The sequence below is a fragment of the Mesoplodon mirus genome (genome assembly GCF_964341445.2).
Source record: "Mesoplodon mirus genome assembly, chromosome: 20".
NCBI classification, from domain to species: domain Eukaryota; kingdom Metazoa; phylum Chordata; class Mammalia; order Artiodactyla; family Ziphiidae; genus Mesoplodon; species Mesoplodon mirus.
Window position 1 is genome coordinate 31,731,483 of NC_138996.1, and position 15,873 is coordinate 31,747,355.

The following is a 15,873-nucleotide window of genomic DNA, read 5'->3' on the forward strand; positions in this document are numbered from 1 at the left end:
GTGCTTATTTATTTTTTTTTATTTTTTATTTTTTTATACAGCAGGTTCTCATTAGGCATCAATCTCATACACATCAGTGTATACATGTCAATCTCAGTCGTCCAATTCATCACACACACACACCCCTGCTTTCTCCCCTTGGTGTCCATATGTTTGTTCTCTACATGTGTCTCTGTTTCTGCCCTGCAAACTGGTTCATCTGTACCATTTTTCTAGGTTCCACATATATGCGTTAATACACGATATTTGTTTTTCTCTTTCTGACTTACTTCATTCTGTATGACAGTCTCTAGATCCATCCACGTCTCAACAAATGACCCAATTTCGTTCCTTTTTATGGCTGAGTAATATTCCATTGTATGTACATACCACATCTTCTTTATCCATTCATCTGTCGATGGGCATTTAGGTTGCTTCCATGACCTGGCTATTGTAAATAGTGCTGCAATGAACATTGGGGTGCATGTGTCTTTTTGAATGATGGTTTTCTCTGGGTATATGCCCAGTAGTGGGATTGCTGGATCATATGGTAATTCTAGTTTTAGTTTTTTAAGGATCATCTAGTGTTTAGACTCTGCTCTTATACATAAAGGGGCTGGGAGCTCACTACTGACACAGTAACAAAGCCACTCTATGAAGAATCAACACAGGAGGAACTGCAGTTCAGCTTCTCCCTGCGATGCATTCCTGCTGCAAACAAACCCGTGCATGATCCCGGCACCATTGTTCTCACGGTCAGCTGAAAATGGAGTAATAATGTAAAGGATGCAAGTGACTGCCACGGAGGTCCTTCATGTGGGGAACAAAGTAAAATAAACATTTTCACTGTATATATAATTAGTTTAACTAGGTGATCACCATTGGTGATTTTAAATAAATCCTGAAAAATTATATGGTCTATGATTTGTGCCAGGCATTTCCCAGTTTTAGACTTAATGTTTCTGTACTTAGAACCTGGAATAAAGAGGGTGTGAAAGAGGATGCTGGCAATAAGATGAAAGGGACAACATCGTAGCCTGTGTGATAGCTGATGGACATGTGAACATGTGTGAAATGGAGCACTATTTAAGCAGATTGTTAAGACTGGAACACACGGAGTACGTGGCTTGGAAACTCTCAGGTTAGACTTCACGGGCAGGTAAGGGTTAGACTATGAACTGGCCTCTTTTCATGGTACAAGGACTGGATAGTTCCATAAAGATACTCTGGTGGCCACATGGAAAGATACCAACCAGGTCGTATTACAAGTGCACTTGCAATGTGGGAGATCAGCGTAGTTGCTGTTTGGCGCTTGGGGTTTCACTTAATTAACATTTGCCAAATGTTACACATTTGCTATAGAGGATTACTATTAATAGCTTTTTCTTAATGAATAAACTACTGAAATGGTATTTTTCTCTTTAAAATAACAATATGCAATGCCAATGAGTCAACTGGGTAAATCATTTATGGCAATGTGATTTGCCATAAAACTTTGGGAAAGCAATTTGAACAGAGCCATAAAGATTCAGTTTTTTAAACATTTAACCTAGTAATACCATTTACAGAAATCTCTACTATGAAAATAATTTCAAAGAAAAAGCCAAATCTTTAAATATGCTCATTGCATCATTACTTACACTATAGTAATCTAAATGTCTAAACAAATAAATTATGATATTTTGACTCATAAATACTGAAGAGATAAGATGTTGTAATGTCGTATCTTCCAATAGCCACAGAAATACACATACATACATATAGATATATGCAGTCATATATGTATATATATATTTATTCATTTATATTTTCAATAAAGATACTGCACAGCTCACAGCAAGATACTACGGTTAAACCCTGACTATAGTTAGCAGGTTAAAAAATCCTTAATTTCAGTATCTTATACTTGCAATTGTATACGTCTCTGGACAAGAGTCAGATAAGCAGTTGAAGAGTGATTGGGAGCAAGAAAGCAGAAAGCAGAAGATGCAGCGGTGGCCAAGGTCTGGGAGTATCTTGACATAGTTCCTGGCATTGGCTCCTCCAGGGTCCAGAACCAAGTAGAACCTGGAGGTAGAAGAGCCCTCTGGGTGGGAGTGGGGAGCCTCTCTCTAAGGGAGGCCCTGGACCCTCCATGCTAATTCATACCCACACATGCGTGCACACACACGCACACGCACACAGATGCACGCACACAGATGCATGCACACATGCACACGCATGCGCACACCCACACCCATGCACACACACACCCCCACATGCATGTACATGCACGCGCACCCACACCCACGTACGCACGCGTGCACACATGCACCCCCCCACACATACACACACCCCTCTTCTCTTTCGCCATAACGTGCCTCTCTCCCTGGCCCACTTGGCAATCACAGAGCAAGGCTGCCTGCCTCTCCCAAGGACCACCCCACTCGGGAGGCCATGAAGCAGCCTTTTCCTGAAAGCCAGGCCTGGCAAATATCCACAGTGCATGGTTTCCCTCCTCGCAGTATTGCTGTTTGAGTTAAAGTTACGTTATAGACCTACGCTCAGAAAAAGAACAGAGACTCCCATGCTGCATTTCAACTATTAGCCAGTTTCCTCCTTTATTATACTCTTTTCAACTGAAATCAGCAGCTTGTTCTCATTCTTGTTTTGCTTGAAATACAATAAGTTCTGTTGGAGAAATGAGTCCTCTAATACATCAAATACAGCTGCTAATGATAAAACTTAAAAAGTAAATATCAAAAACGGATTGCCAGTTTCCATGGGACGAAAATCAAATTAAACCATGTTCAATATCACCCTACCCTCCCTGAAAGATTCTGTTCATGCTCTAGCGGTGCCCTTAGGGTATCAATACAAGAACCAATTATCACAGTACATTATAAAGGAGGTAACGGTAACAGAGATTCCTGATGAACGGTCACGTGAAACAGCATTTAGGACAGACTCACACACACATGCTCCACACGTTCATCACACACACTAATAATATGTCACACAATGCATTTCCCTACATGTGTTATGTGGTTTGTGGCATAATTTAAGACCGGCATTCAAGGTCTCTTTAGGGACTTATAAAGCCAGCTTATTTCTACCTGTCATCTAAACTCTGTGAAAGGGATTGAGATAGAAATTTCAGGGTTGCCTTTCTAAGTCCAACAGCTGTATGTTACCCTTGATTAAAAGAAAAAATGTTTTTTCTTTCTTTTTTTAATGGCACTAACGCAGTTGTCCTGTATAGGAATTAAAGGGTAAAAAAGAGAGAGAGAATGCCAGCCCAGGTAGGCAGGACTGTAGTTTTTATTACCTATTCATTTATTGAGTAAGATAAAAATCATGTACTGAGTGTCTACTATGTTATAAATACTAGTTACAAATGGAAACTAGACAGAAATGGGTCCTGCTCTCATGAAACTTACATTCTATTTAGGGAAACAGACACAAATAAATCAATACGTCGGTAATTACGTAAAACAATTTTAAGTTGTGTAAACTATTATTAAAAAAATAAACAAAGACTAAAATAAAGGGGAAAAAAACCCCAGGATGAAGGTAAGTGAGGGTGATCAAAAATTGCATCCTTGAACAATTAACGCTGAAATTGAGATCTGAGTGGGGAGAAGATGCCAGTCAGGCACTGCCCAAGAAAGAGAGACTCTTCAGCAGAGGGAAGAGGAGGGGCCCAAGGACAGAAGGAAGTCAGTTCTCTGAGATAAGGCGGGGAGTTCCAGGAGAGGAGCTCCGGAGGCCATCCGCCCAGAGCCCCGCCCGTTCATGGTCTACAGCTCTTACAAGGGGAGAACCTAGTAATGATACGCGCCAAGCCATAGGAGAGGCATTAGGACATGTTTGCAGCTGGACAGCGACATGTTTTTAAAAGCCAGGACCCATTCTTTCTTACATAAATCATATCTGCCAGGCAAAAGACATAATACAAAACCCACAGCTCATTTCAGAGTTTTCTTAAGAATTTACAATCCCAATTAAACTTGTTTTCAATTGTGAATTATACACTAAGTATAAATATCAGTGACACTATTTTTAGGTCTTTCTTCTAAATCTCTTATTTAATGGAGTCCTTCACTATTTAAATACCAATATCAATATTCCCAAATTTTCAACTAAGTCATAAGTCACATTCTCTTTTTATAAAAAATGTCTTTCCCAAAGTTTGACTCATGGTCACACTTACACAGTGATACATGCATTGATCTACAGGACTATCAGGTGTCTGAATTAAAGTAACTAAAAAGAAGTAATAAAAATAATTCTTTAGTATGCGAAAAATAGATGAATTTTGGAAGGATTCCCATTGTGTGCTGTTTAGCACAGGTGCAGTAGATTTTTTATTACCTGCATTGTCGATGTCCATGTACCTCTGAGTATCTGTGATGTGTCCATATACCTGGTTTCAGAGGTGGGAGTTTAATTAATGTGACTTCTGGGCTTGAGAGTGAAGAATCGCTCAACCAAGTGTCAGACCCTCATCTAAGCAGAGTTTTGTTGTTCTGTACTCATCACTCATGGTGATTAATTCCCATAAACTCACTTTAATAATATACCACATTTTAATTTGAGAGAAAAAAACAACTAAGAGAGAAAAAGAAAAGACCACTTCACTGGAATTTGATAAGGAAGCCACTTCCAGCATAAAGAGAAGTAAAAATCACCATTTTCAAACAAATTCTGTTTCAACTGAAGGACATCGAGTCCTTCATATATTTCATATATTTTCATATATTTCTATGTTTGATAACTCCTAATGACTTTTTGAGGTGTTATCCAGTTGTTCTACAAGATCTGTTGTCAGATCTATCATTGAAAAGTTGAATTAGAAAGAGAATCATCAACCAACAGAGAAATAGGTTTGTGAAGCACGTACAAGAGCCTGGAGGTCATTTTGTAAAATAGTAGAGGCCCTGGGATGTGCTGCAAGGGAGCCCAGGGACTTGAGCTGGACCTGGGTCTCCCATCTAATGGATCTGGGATGCTGACCAAACCACTTCCACTCCAGAGGCTCATTTCTTCATTTATGAAAGGAGAACGAAGATACCTATCTTATTCACAAGAATTAACAGAGATAATAAACGCAATGAACATGGTTTGTATATATCAGTTCAGCAAGGCTAAGTCCTGACTGTAAGAAATGTCTGGTTTCTATGACGAAATTCCCTCACTCCAGGCAGAGCTCTTGAGCCACTTATCAGATGGGGGCAGACCAGCGGGGAGAAGCAACTTCTAATACGGGGATTGTGTGAAATACTTTAAGAAAACAGCTTCCTTACAGGGAGGAGAAACTGCAGTCTGCATCAGCGTCTACGCTGAATATGACCTCCAAGCCCTTTTCAAGTCCTCGGCTTCCTCTCAATGAAAAGATTAATCTGGTCATGGAAGTGGCTAAGTCTCGTGTTGTAGTCAACGGAATTTCTCACAGGCACACATACATAAGCTCACCAGTTTCCCAAAGTGGATGTTATCATGACTAGGATAACACGTCACCTCCCTTTGTAACAAGGATACAATCCTAGTTCTCGTTTTTAAGACAGATTGTCCACCTAAATGTTCTGTGCTCCTTATGTGAACACCTTGATCCCAGAACTTACTGATGACATCCACCTACATTACTGTTAAGGCTGCAGCCAATCCCATGCCTTTCCCACTGCCCGAATGCTCCCCTGCAGGACTGTTCACCAAATTGCTTGTTCACAGTTGCAACTACAATTGTGTCTTGTGCTTCGACCAACCAAGGATTAAGTGCCCAGGAATCCTTTTACACAATAGCCTTTACCTGGTGGAGAAACTTTTATTTCAACGCAAAGGAACTGTTGGACTCACTAAGACTACAGACTCACACATCAGACTCAGAATCCCTTCACTGCATCAGGAGCTTGGGGAGGACTGCTGAAGAAGCACATGACACATCTCAACTGGGATGTGGACACCTGAAGGCACTGTCACCTAGGAGACACATCCACTGACATACCCGTCCAGGTGTGCCTTTGGTTCAGAGGAATAGCTCTCTTAAGGCAAAAAGTGGTTGAGATTGTTACTTCTACTTTCAGCAAACCCATAAAAGGAAAAGCAAATCCACATGATCTGCAGGGAGGAAATTGGACAACTTTTAAGATTTGGACCCTAGTCTCCAAGAGTCTAGTCCATGAACCACGTTGTAGGCACTTTTCCATCTTGAAAAAGGACACTCTGGAGGGGATGAGAATTGATACAACTATGTATTACCCACTGTTTTAAGCATTTTTATGTGAAATAGGCTTCTTTATAAACAGCCTCATGTTGAGAGCCTGATTCACTCATGCAGATGGTGGAAAAGGACAGAGGAAGCTCCCCACCTTCATTCCTCAATGACTCAGAATATCACTTTAGAAGGAAAAAGAGCGACAGTCTTAGAGGCGTGTCAATTTCATGTATAAATTATGGTCGTATCTGTAAGGAACAGTGAGTGTGCTTATACAATCAATTAGAATGAATTCTTCAGTTGCTCATTGCACATAAAGGCAGTTTAACTGCTTTTCCTCCTGAAGGGGAAAATATTGGTATCCACAAACTATAGCCTATTTTCTCATAGATTCAATTCACTAAAAATGCAATGGTTTTGTGATTGTATGTATGAATAAGCAGATTTAACATATCCTATTATGTTGGCTTTTTTTTTTAAAGGTGCACAGCACATATAGCAAAAGGAAAAATATGTTTTTACCACCTATGGTTGAAGCACTTAAAATTATCTTTAAGTTATTGGCATTCAACAATTATGCTTTATAGTGTAAGAAAGATAAAGAAAGTAAGAGAGAGAAAGAAAGATAAGGGAGGGAGGAGGAGAGGAGGAAGGAAAGAAGGAAGGAAGGAAGGAAGGAGGGAAGGAAGAGAGGAAATAGGGAAAGAAGGAAGATAAATATTCAGCTTCGCCAAATGTCAAGTCACAAAAAACAAAAGGAAAAGAAAGTCACTAAAAAACTTAATATGGCAACATTTCACAAATATTATGAAAAAAAAATCTCAGTACCAGTAAGCCCATACCTTATACTACAAGAATAAGATAACACACAGAATTTTCTCTTTCTTAGGAGAATCCTTTGTTTGGATCTGGGAAAATAACGATTATTCACATATATCAATCTCAAATGATATTTGCATCAAGTGTTTAAATTACAGGTGCTTGATGTGACAGCCAATGGAATCATGTAGCCATCTTTCTGATATCTATTACATTTTCTGACTGATATCTAATTAGTTGATAAATATCTTCGTCCTACCTCCCATCTTCCAGTTTTTGACTTAGAAGTAGGGTACACGAACTCAATTTTATTTCACACGGTTCACCTTTCATTTCTCAAGTTCTGTATAAGTCATTTAACTTCAAGACAGCTACATCTACTAGGAGCATTTTTGACCTTTATATGGTCATAAATAAATGAGAAGGCTTAGGAATAAGGGGTACAACACAGACATCATTGAGAATGACAAGAATTATCTGCATGATTTATGCATCTTCTTATGAGTTATTAATCATAAGCTTAACTTATAAATCTCAGGTGGAACCTAGGAATTTTGATGTGACACACACACATCAGAGTTGTGTCACTGCCAACTTATAAATTTTATAAAATGACAAACTATCTAATTAAGTTTCATCCCTGTCAGGTAAGATACTCTGCAAGAAATCAGAATGCCTCATATTGGTGTTCTCCTTCATTTTTACTTAATTTATTTTTATATCTCTCAATTATAGCAAATTAACTGCCTACATAAAAATATATTACTTAGGGATTTTTCTTTTTAAAAATGTGGATACTCAAATGTAGAGTCAGGTGTCAAGTAAATAAAACGTTTGCTCAACCAACCAGATGTCTGGCCTAGAGGCGAACTCAACAAAGCCAGGCAGAGAGTGTGGGATCACAGCTTGCAGGCAACTACAGGAGATTTCTGAAGTCAATGCGTCTACACCCTGGAAGGGCCATCACTCTGACACTTCAGGGGACGGCTCCCACCTGTCAATGTGGCCAAAAGTCGTGCCTGACATTGCAACAGGAGAAGGGAAAGTGGATCTATGGGTCTTTCACCAATTATGTGAAATCTAATTCTAAATATTGACAATTTAAAAAATATTAATAATTTGCTAAACAATCAGAGCAGCTTTATGATCTCTAGTCTAAATAATTCCTACACAGACTTTTTGTGGTATTGTTATTCCCTTCCTTCCTTCCTTTTTTTTTTTTTTAACATTCTTTTTGGAGTGAACTAATTGGAGCTTTTGGTTACTAAGACATGGCCTTAGTAACCCTACCTGGAAAATATCGAGGAAGAAAACAAAAAACACTTTTTTTTTTTTTTTTTTTTGCGGTACGCGGGCCTCTCACTGTTGTGGCCTCTCCCGTTGCGGAGCACAGGCTCCGGACACGCAGGCTCAGCGGCCATGGCTCACGGGCCCAGCCGCTCCGCGGCATGTGGGATCTTCCCAGACCGGGGCACGAACCCGTGTCCCCTGCATCGGCAGGCGGACTCTCACCCACTGCGCCACCAGGGAAGCCCCAAAAAACACTTTTTTGAACTGTGGCAGTTTAAAGCTACGTAAGATAAAATCTAGTTTCAAAACTACATGGCAAACAGTACTAGCATGGGAATCTGTATTTGACTTTTGCAATGTCAATAAAGAAAGAAAAGTTAAAATTTTCAATATATTATTAAGAATATTCAAATTGGGGGAGAATTCTCAAAAGTTCTTGGGGTCAACTGAGATATACCACTTAACTGGCAGCTTAGATGTAGGAGAAATAATTATGCTATACTTTTCTTATTGACTCAAATACTAAGATCGTGTCAAACAGTGAAGACTACCATGTAATAACCAAGCTTAAAATGATGATCACGAATGAAATGCTCATATTTTAACAGAATACACTTCAATAGGAACAGGGAAGGGGGAGAGACCAGATGTACAGAAATATGAAAGAGGAGCGTGGGGTTCATAATAATACCATTCAGATTCTAAGCTGATCTAAGAGCCAGATGAAGGTGACACAATGAAAGAAAGCTGTGCTGAAGTTGAGACCTGCATCTCTCCTGGACTCTTCTTGTTGGGTTTGTTGCTTTCTCTCCTCCCCTCCCTCCCCCTACAACAATCCATTCTCTGCATTGCAGGGACTTATCTTTTGCTAACATCCTTCAATGACTTTACATTGCACCTGGAAACAACTCTGAACGCATTACCACCCAACTCCCAGTCTCCATCCTGCAAACCTCTGTTCCTCTCAGCACTCCAGCTCTGTCCTCTCTGTTCTTTGAACATGGGAGCTCCTCTCTCCACCCGGACACACTGCTCTTTACACCCCCCGGCTCCTTCCCATTCTTCAAGTCTCAGCCTCAGGGAGAGGCTCCGCCACCCACCACATCACCCTCATTATTTCCTCTGCAGTAGGTACCAAGCACACTGCCTCAGCCTGAGCACGTGGTCCCCATCCATGCCTGAAACTTTAAAATTGTCTCTTAAACGTATCTTTTTACCTCCAGTCTCCCTCTTTTTGCCAAACCCATTTCTTCCCTGCTTAACAGTCCACAATGTACATGGAGACTAAGCTTTTAAAAAATGAACATATGACTAATGCAATTTTCACTGCTATATACTGAGTGTTTGTGTCCCCAGATTTGTATGTTGAATCCTAACTCCCAATGTGATGGTTTTGGAAGTGGCGCCTTGGGGGGGTGATAGGTCATGAGGGTGGAGCCCCATAAATGGGGTTAGTGCCCTTATAACGCAGGCCCCACAGAGCTCCCTCACCCTTTCTGCCAAGTGATGACAGAATGAGAAGATGCCGCCTAGGAACCAGGAGGCGTGCCTTTGCCAGCACCTTGATCTTGGATTCACAGCCTCCAGAACTGTGAGCAACACATATGTGCTGTTTAAAAGCCACTCAGGCTATGGTATTCTGTTAAAGCAGCCTGAATGGACTAAGACAGTCACTTTTAAACCTTCAACAGTTTATCACCCACCAGCTTTCCTAAGAGTTTTAATATGAACTCCTTTAGCATTCTGGTGAAGTCCACTAACCTCAAACTAATATTTTAAACGCATAAACAAATACATCAGATCACAAGGGAAACATTTACTCATGAAAGTGTGATGAAAGCCAGGCTCGTGGTATAGTACTAGATGTGGTGTTATGTCACTAAATGGCAGGTGGCGAGTCTAATGTCTAATGTCACTGCACAATATTGTACAGTAATATTTTGAGATGTCTGCAAGATTGTAATAAAACATGGAATTCTCTGTGATTTGGTGACAAAGCACAGGTTACGCCAATACTACATTCACCTCATTAGAGGTTAAGAGGAAAATATTAAAATTGTATTTTTACATTTATATAGAGATATTAGGTATGTTAATATTATATATAAATTATAATATCTATATCTCATGGGTAGATATTTACCATTCAAGTCACGGATCTCTTGAATTCTAGAACCATGGGCCTAGAGAATAAAATTCAGCTTCTCAATGTGGGATGCAAATTATTCCACAATTGAATGTCCTCACCACATGGGCTCGCCTACAAATGCGTCCTTCACCTCTGACCTGGCCAGGCTTCATCCAGACTCTGGTGCTGATATCCCTGTTCTTACAGCGTTTATTTTAGAAAACTTGTCACTGTATATTTTCTCTCTGTCCCTTGGAGATGTATGTAAATCTTCGTAAAAGCCTCTTGTCAGTTTTATAGCCCAGGTGTGTTTTTCTCAAGGACCTGGGGACGTCCCTCTGAAATGTGACTTATCATCAGGGGTGATAAGTGCCCCCACTCTGCAGTTGCCCTGGAGGACAGGAGCTGAGCTTCAGTGGCTCCAAGCCGTGTAACTACCTCTTGCCTGGGAGCTGACTGAAGGGTTATGGGATTCAGGCAAACCAAGAGGCCAAGGCCCCCACATCCCGGCTCTTAAAAAGTCTCCAGCCCTTAGCGTGTATTCATTTTAAAACCTACATTTGGAATAAACACCTTAAGGAACATTTATATATATAAACAATCCCCTTCGGAAAGACGGACTGTAACCCTGCATAAAGTCAGACTCAGGTGCAAAGAAATCCAGTCTTCAATCTCACCATCTCTGCAAACTCCCTGTGCCTCTTCTCAGGAATTCAGGCCCAAACCACCTTTTCCCCTTAATGTTCTGATGGTGCAGCCGTGTGCCAGGATCTACTCTGGCCAGGCCTGAGTGGTCAACAGACAGGCACTACAAATTGTTGATATTTGTGATTTCAGACATATGACAGGGACACTAGCATAATTTAATTTGAGATTTGAGTGTTGTTTCTTATTTTATTTTTTTGGATAATCACCTAATTATGTGAAAGGTGAATCTGTAAACTTACAAACTGGATTTTAAATCACTACTGGCAACTCTGATGGATGGAAACCAAGAGGGGGAAGCCCAGAGAAGAACACTGCTATGCTCCTCACAAAAGCTTCTTTTTTAATTTAAAGAGAGATGAATCTATATCTAGACAGATGAAGGGGAGCAGAATTTGCCACCCCAAAATATGTCTTTGGCATGAGGATTATCTCGAGCTGGTTATTATTATTTTTTAAGTTATTATTTTTTTTAAGTTATTTTTTGGTTGCGTTGGGTCTTGGTTGCTGCACGGGCTTCCTCTAGCTGCACTGAGCGGAGGCTACTCTTTGTTGCGGCGCGCGTGCTTCTCATTGCGGTGGCTTCTCTTGTTGCGGGGAATGGGCTCTAGGTGCACGGGCTTCAGTAGTTGTGGCACGCGGGCTCAGTAGTTGTGGCTCGCGGGCTCTAGAGTGCAGGGTCAGTAGTTGTGGCACACGGGCTTAGCTGCTCCGCAGCATGTGGGATCTTCCCGAACCAGGGATGGAACCCGTGTCCCTGCATTGGCAGGCGGATTCTTAACCACTGTGCCACCAGGGAAGTCTCTGGTTATTTTTAAGAAACTGCAGAAATGGGGGAATCTCTGAAAACAGAGTAGAGGTAACCTGTTTATAAGAGACATTTATGAATACATTTATGAGGGAACACTCCCTTTGTAAGGGTGTCCTTTCTCTGTTCCAGGAAGAGAGAGATGGCTAAACATCTAGCAACTTATCAATGGAGAAGAAAAAAAGGCCTCAGTCTGCACAGCAACTGTAAGCCTGCCTCCTCTGCTTTCCTGCTCACCTCCCCTGACTCCTCCCAGCTTCTGGCTCTTCAGCTGGGGTGGTGTTTAAGGTGGTGGCTTGGGCCATGCTGGGGAGTTAATCAGGTTCCCTGGGAATCTCCCCTGTATGCAGCAGGCATACATGTTATTAACTTCTGATTTTCCACTGTTAATCTGCCTTTTTTTACAGGGGGGTCTCAGCCAAGAACCTAGGAAAGCAGGGTCCCCTACACAAATATTTGTAGGAAAGGTAAAAATCTCAGTTCAGCATATGAATTTTCCTCAGTCCTTAAGAATGCATGACTTTGCATCTTCTCTACCTCCACAAGTCAGAGTTCACTTTTCTTTCTGGGTTCTCAGTGTTCTCTTTGGGTTCTTTCGCATATTTCATAGGTTCCTTTTTGACTCTGGATAGAGAGTCAAGTGGAGTCACGTGCACAGGAGCAGTTTAGTTATCAGTAAATCTGTGTTAGTGCCAAGGCCCGGGTCAGAGCTCACAGATGGGATTCCTTTAATTAGTAACTAGGCTTCAGAATCCGAGCCCTCAGACCCTGCTCCGTTCTCTTCCCAATGACAATGTGACAGTTCACCTGAGCTCAGGGATCCTAGAGAAAAGTTGAGGTGAGGAAACCCACCTCCTTCCCTAACTTCTCTGTGTTTCAGGAAATGACTTAGTGCAAAGAACCACTTCCCCCAGGACTAAGATAAGAGTCAAGGTGCCCTTTGGTTACCTGTGACCGGACCTGACAAAATCCTCCAAATTCCCATGCTTTCCCTTTAAAAGGTTAGCTGAAATGTTTGGTCCTCAGTGGCCACCTGGAACAAAACTCTTGTAAGCCAAACTTCAGTTACGCTTTTCTTCCCCCTAAACGTTGGCCCACCCTCAGCCTGGGCCACAGACAGACTGGCCTCAGGGAAAGACCTGCTTTCACCCACATCCCCTCATGCCCCTCCTGGTCACCGCAGCCCCTACCCCCAGCTTCTTCTAGCTTTGTTTACTGCTCTCCATGAAGGAAAAGCCTTTTCCTAACCCTCAAAATGCTTGCTGATCTTATGGCTGGAGCCTTGTTCTCTCTATGGCAATAGACCTCTTCCCCTCTTGCAATAAATAATCTTTCCCAATAGAAGTCTCTTCTTACTAAATCTGAATTTGTTTTGCATTTGACACCAGTTATAGGAGCCTTTGGTGCTTCAGCCTCAGTGGGGAGAGAAGCCTCTCAGAGCAGCAGTGGAGAATCAGTCATTTTAAGTTGGGACAGGGAGGGGGAAGTTCACACACAAAGGTACCAGGAAGGACAGGATCCCAGAGGAGAATGCACCCACTGGCTGGGGCTTTCTGGCTGAAACGGGGTGGGACTGGAGGCTGCAGGAGGGATGCAGTGGGAGCACAGTCAGAAGGAAGGGTCCGTGCGGGTCTGCAGAATGAGAGGCAACGGCAGCTGCCACAGGCTCAGTGTCCAGATGCTGAGACAGACCGACAGATGGGCCCGTGGTCCCTCACTTGTGTGGGAGACGGGACGGCTGTTGACTCCATCAGGCCTGCTGAGTCCTTGTGTAGGTATTGGAAAGAGCTACATCCGTGTTTGCTCAATAAATCTTGGGGTATTTTGAGAACAAGCAGATGCAGGGGAAAACTCTAAAAACAGGGCACAGGGTCCCCTTTTGTAGAGGAAATTCACATTTACGAAGAAAATGTACATTTGCAGAGCTTTCTCTCCTTAAATCAGCACAACAAGCCTGACTCAGCAACCCCTGTGAACCACACATTTCCTGCTTTTCTCTCCATTGCCACCTCCCCCTCCTAGAAGCCCCAAACTCTTCTCCTTTGTTTTAGCCTCAGATGGTACCTAAACCCGAGTTCTAACCACTCCTTTGAGTGACTCACGTCTGGGTTCTCCCAGGTGTCTGTGTGTCCGAGTGACGGGCATGTTAATGAACTTGCGCTTGTTCTCCTTTTGCTAATCTGTCTCTGGCCGGTCCCATCATCCCTACTGGAGAATCTCAGACGACACAAAGAACTGCCAACACAGCCGATCATGTCACTAGGAGGGTGTTAAAGGCAGATGCCTGCGGGTGGGCAGGAGAAGTGAGAAAGAGGAGCAGACGCTGGGAGAGCTGGGGTAGACCATTCCTCCCAGAGGTTTCTTACAGAGCGGGAGCTGAAGGAAGATGCAGGTCATTAAAATTAAATATAAACAGGGGTGTGTGTGAGGGAGAGAGGAATTTGAGTATATTTGAAACACTAATGAGAAAGATCTGGTAGAGAAGTAGCAGCGGGAAATGCAATAAAGGGAAGACAATTCCTGCCTTGACAGCCCTGACAGAGTAGAAAGAAACATTCTAGAGCCTAGAGCCCGGGAGGGGCTGCCTGGAAGCAGGGGGAGCATTCTCTCGTCTCCAAAAGGAGGACGAGCAGGGCTGCAGGCAGACCTCCGTGCTGGCCTGGGGGAAGCTGTCTCCCTTCCGCTGTTCTCTGTGTGTGGGGGCCTTTCCAGGGGGAAGTGATACCCTTGGCTGAGACGGAGGGGGATCGAGGTGAGACGGAATGAAAGACACAGACGGACCGAGAGAAATCCTGGCAAGGTCTCCTGTTGCATTCCTCAACCTGTACCGCCCTCTCTTTTTTCTCCTACCTGGATTCCTATTTTAAGAGACACAAATTCTGGAAACGTAAATTTATATTTTAAGTAACAACTGAAGTAACAAGGTCTAAGAGTTCAACACAAAATGCCATCCTCTTTCAGTAATAAAATATTAAATCTGTATTTTTCCAGGGTAGCCTATGAAATTAAAGAAATCAAGTGATTTTGCTGTGTTAAAAAAAGACTCCACTTTTGACATTTCCAACTTCATTTGAATTAACAACATTCAAGAAAAGGCCAGCTAAATTGCTGTGTTTGAAATGAAAACTTTGAACTTTTTCACATGTCAAAAATGCTTTGATAATGGTAGATTCAAACTTTTGTTAGAGACCTCATATTTTGATGGTTTAAAAACACGTAAGGTTCATTCTCATTTTTTTTTCTGGCATAATTTGAACATGACTTGAATAGTACATAGAACCATTACTTTGAGCTGAGACAAGGCTTAAGGGCACGAGAGACACGGTCAGACCCACTTCCACTGTGAACGGACTCCCTGCACCATAGTCCTGATGGGAAATACCTACACGTGGCCAAGAGGACATGGTGACAGGTGAGAAGGCTACCTGGTGATGGGGCCAAGGGGCTTGAAGGTGGTGATGGTGGCCGTTGTGGGTAGAGACAAGGAACTTCAGGTGAAGCAGTGATGGTGCATGGCTGACCCTGCTCCTTGTGTCTGTGTCCTGACTTGTGTGTACAACAGCCAAGACTCCACTCCACTCCCAATCAGAAAACCGTGCCCAACTAGAAATGACTCCAGTCGTACAAGCCTTTAACCGGCTAGGGAGGTTTACCCTTACAATTTACCTGTAAGAAGCATCCCTAGATGTGTTTTGACTCCTTACCTTGGTAAGTGAGTTTAAACCCCGGCCGGTTCTGCGAGTGGTCGCTGTAAAAGTGGATGAGCGTTTCATGAGTTGTGCTCAGCAAGGGCGCAGGCAGGTCAGGGCCACTGAACTGCCCCATCATCGGGCTGGTGTGGAAAGGTCCGTTTTGAATTTCAAGGTAGTCATGATTAGCTTCGGTAGAAAAATTCAGAAATTGAATATGTGCACCTATGAAAAAATATGCAAAATCGGTGGAAGTTAATAT

At 42.3% G+C, this 15,873-nt stretch overlaps 1 protein-coding gene across 1 annotated transcript in view; it reads right to left on the reverse strand.

Moving 5' to 3' along the window:
- CSMD1 (CUB and Sushi multiple domains 1) overlaps window positions 1-15,873 on the reverse strand; it is a gene marked incomplete at its 3' end in the record, with an annotated part of 1,728,858 nt that overhangs the window by 137,844 nt on the left and 1,575,141 nt on the right. The window contains exon 41 of the mRNA XM_082608811.1: window positions 15,627-15,836. Within this exon, the coding sequence (XP_082464937.1) occupies window positions 15,627-15,836 (210 nt within the window). The remainder of the gene's footprint in view (window positions 1-15,626; window positions 15,837-15,873) is intronic.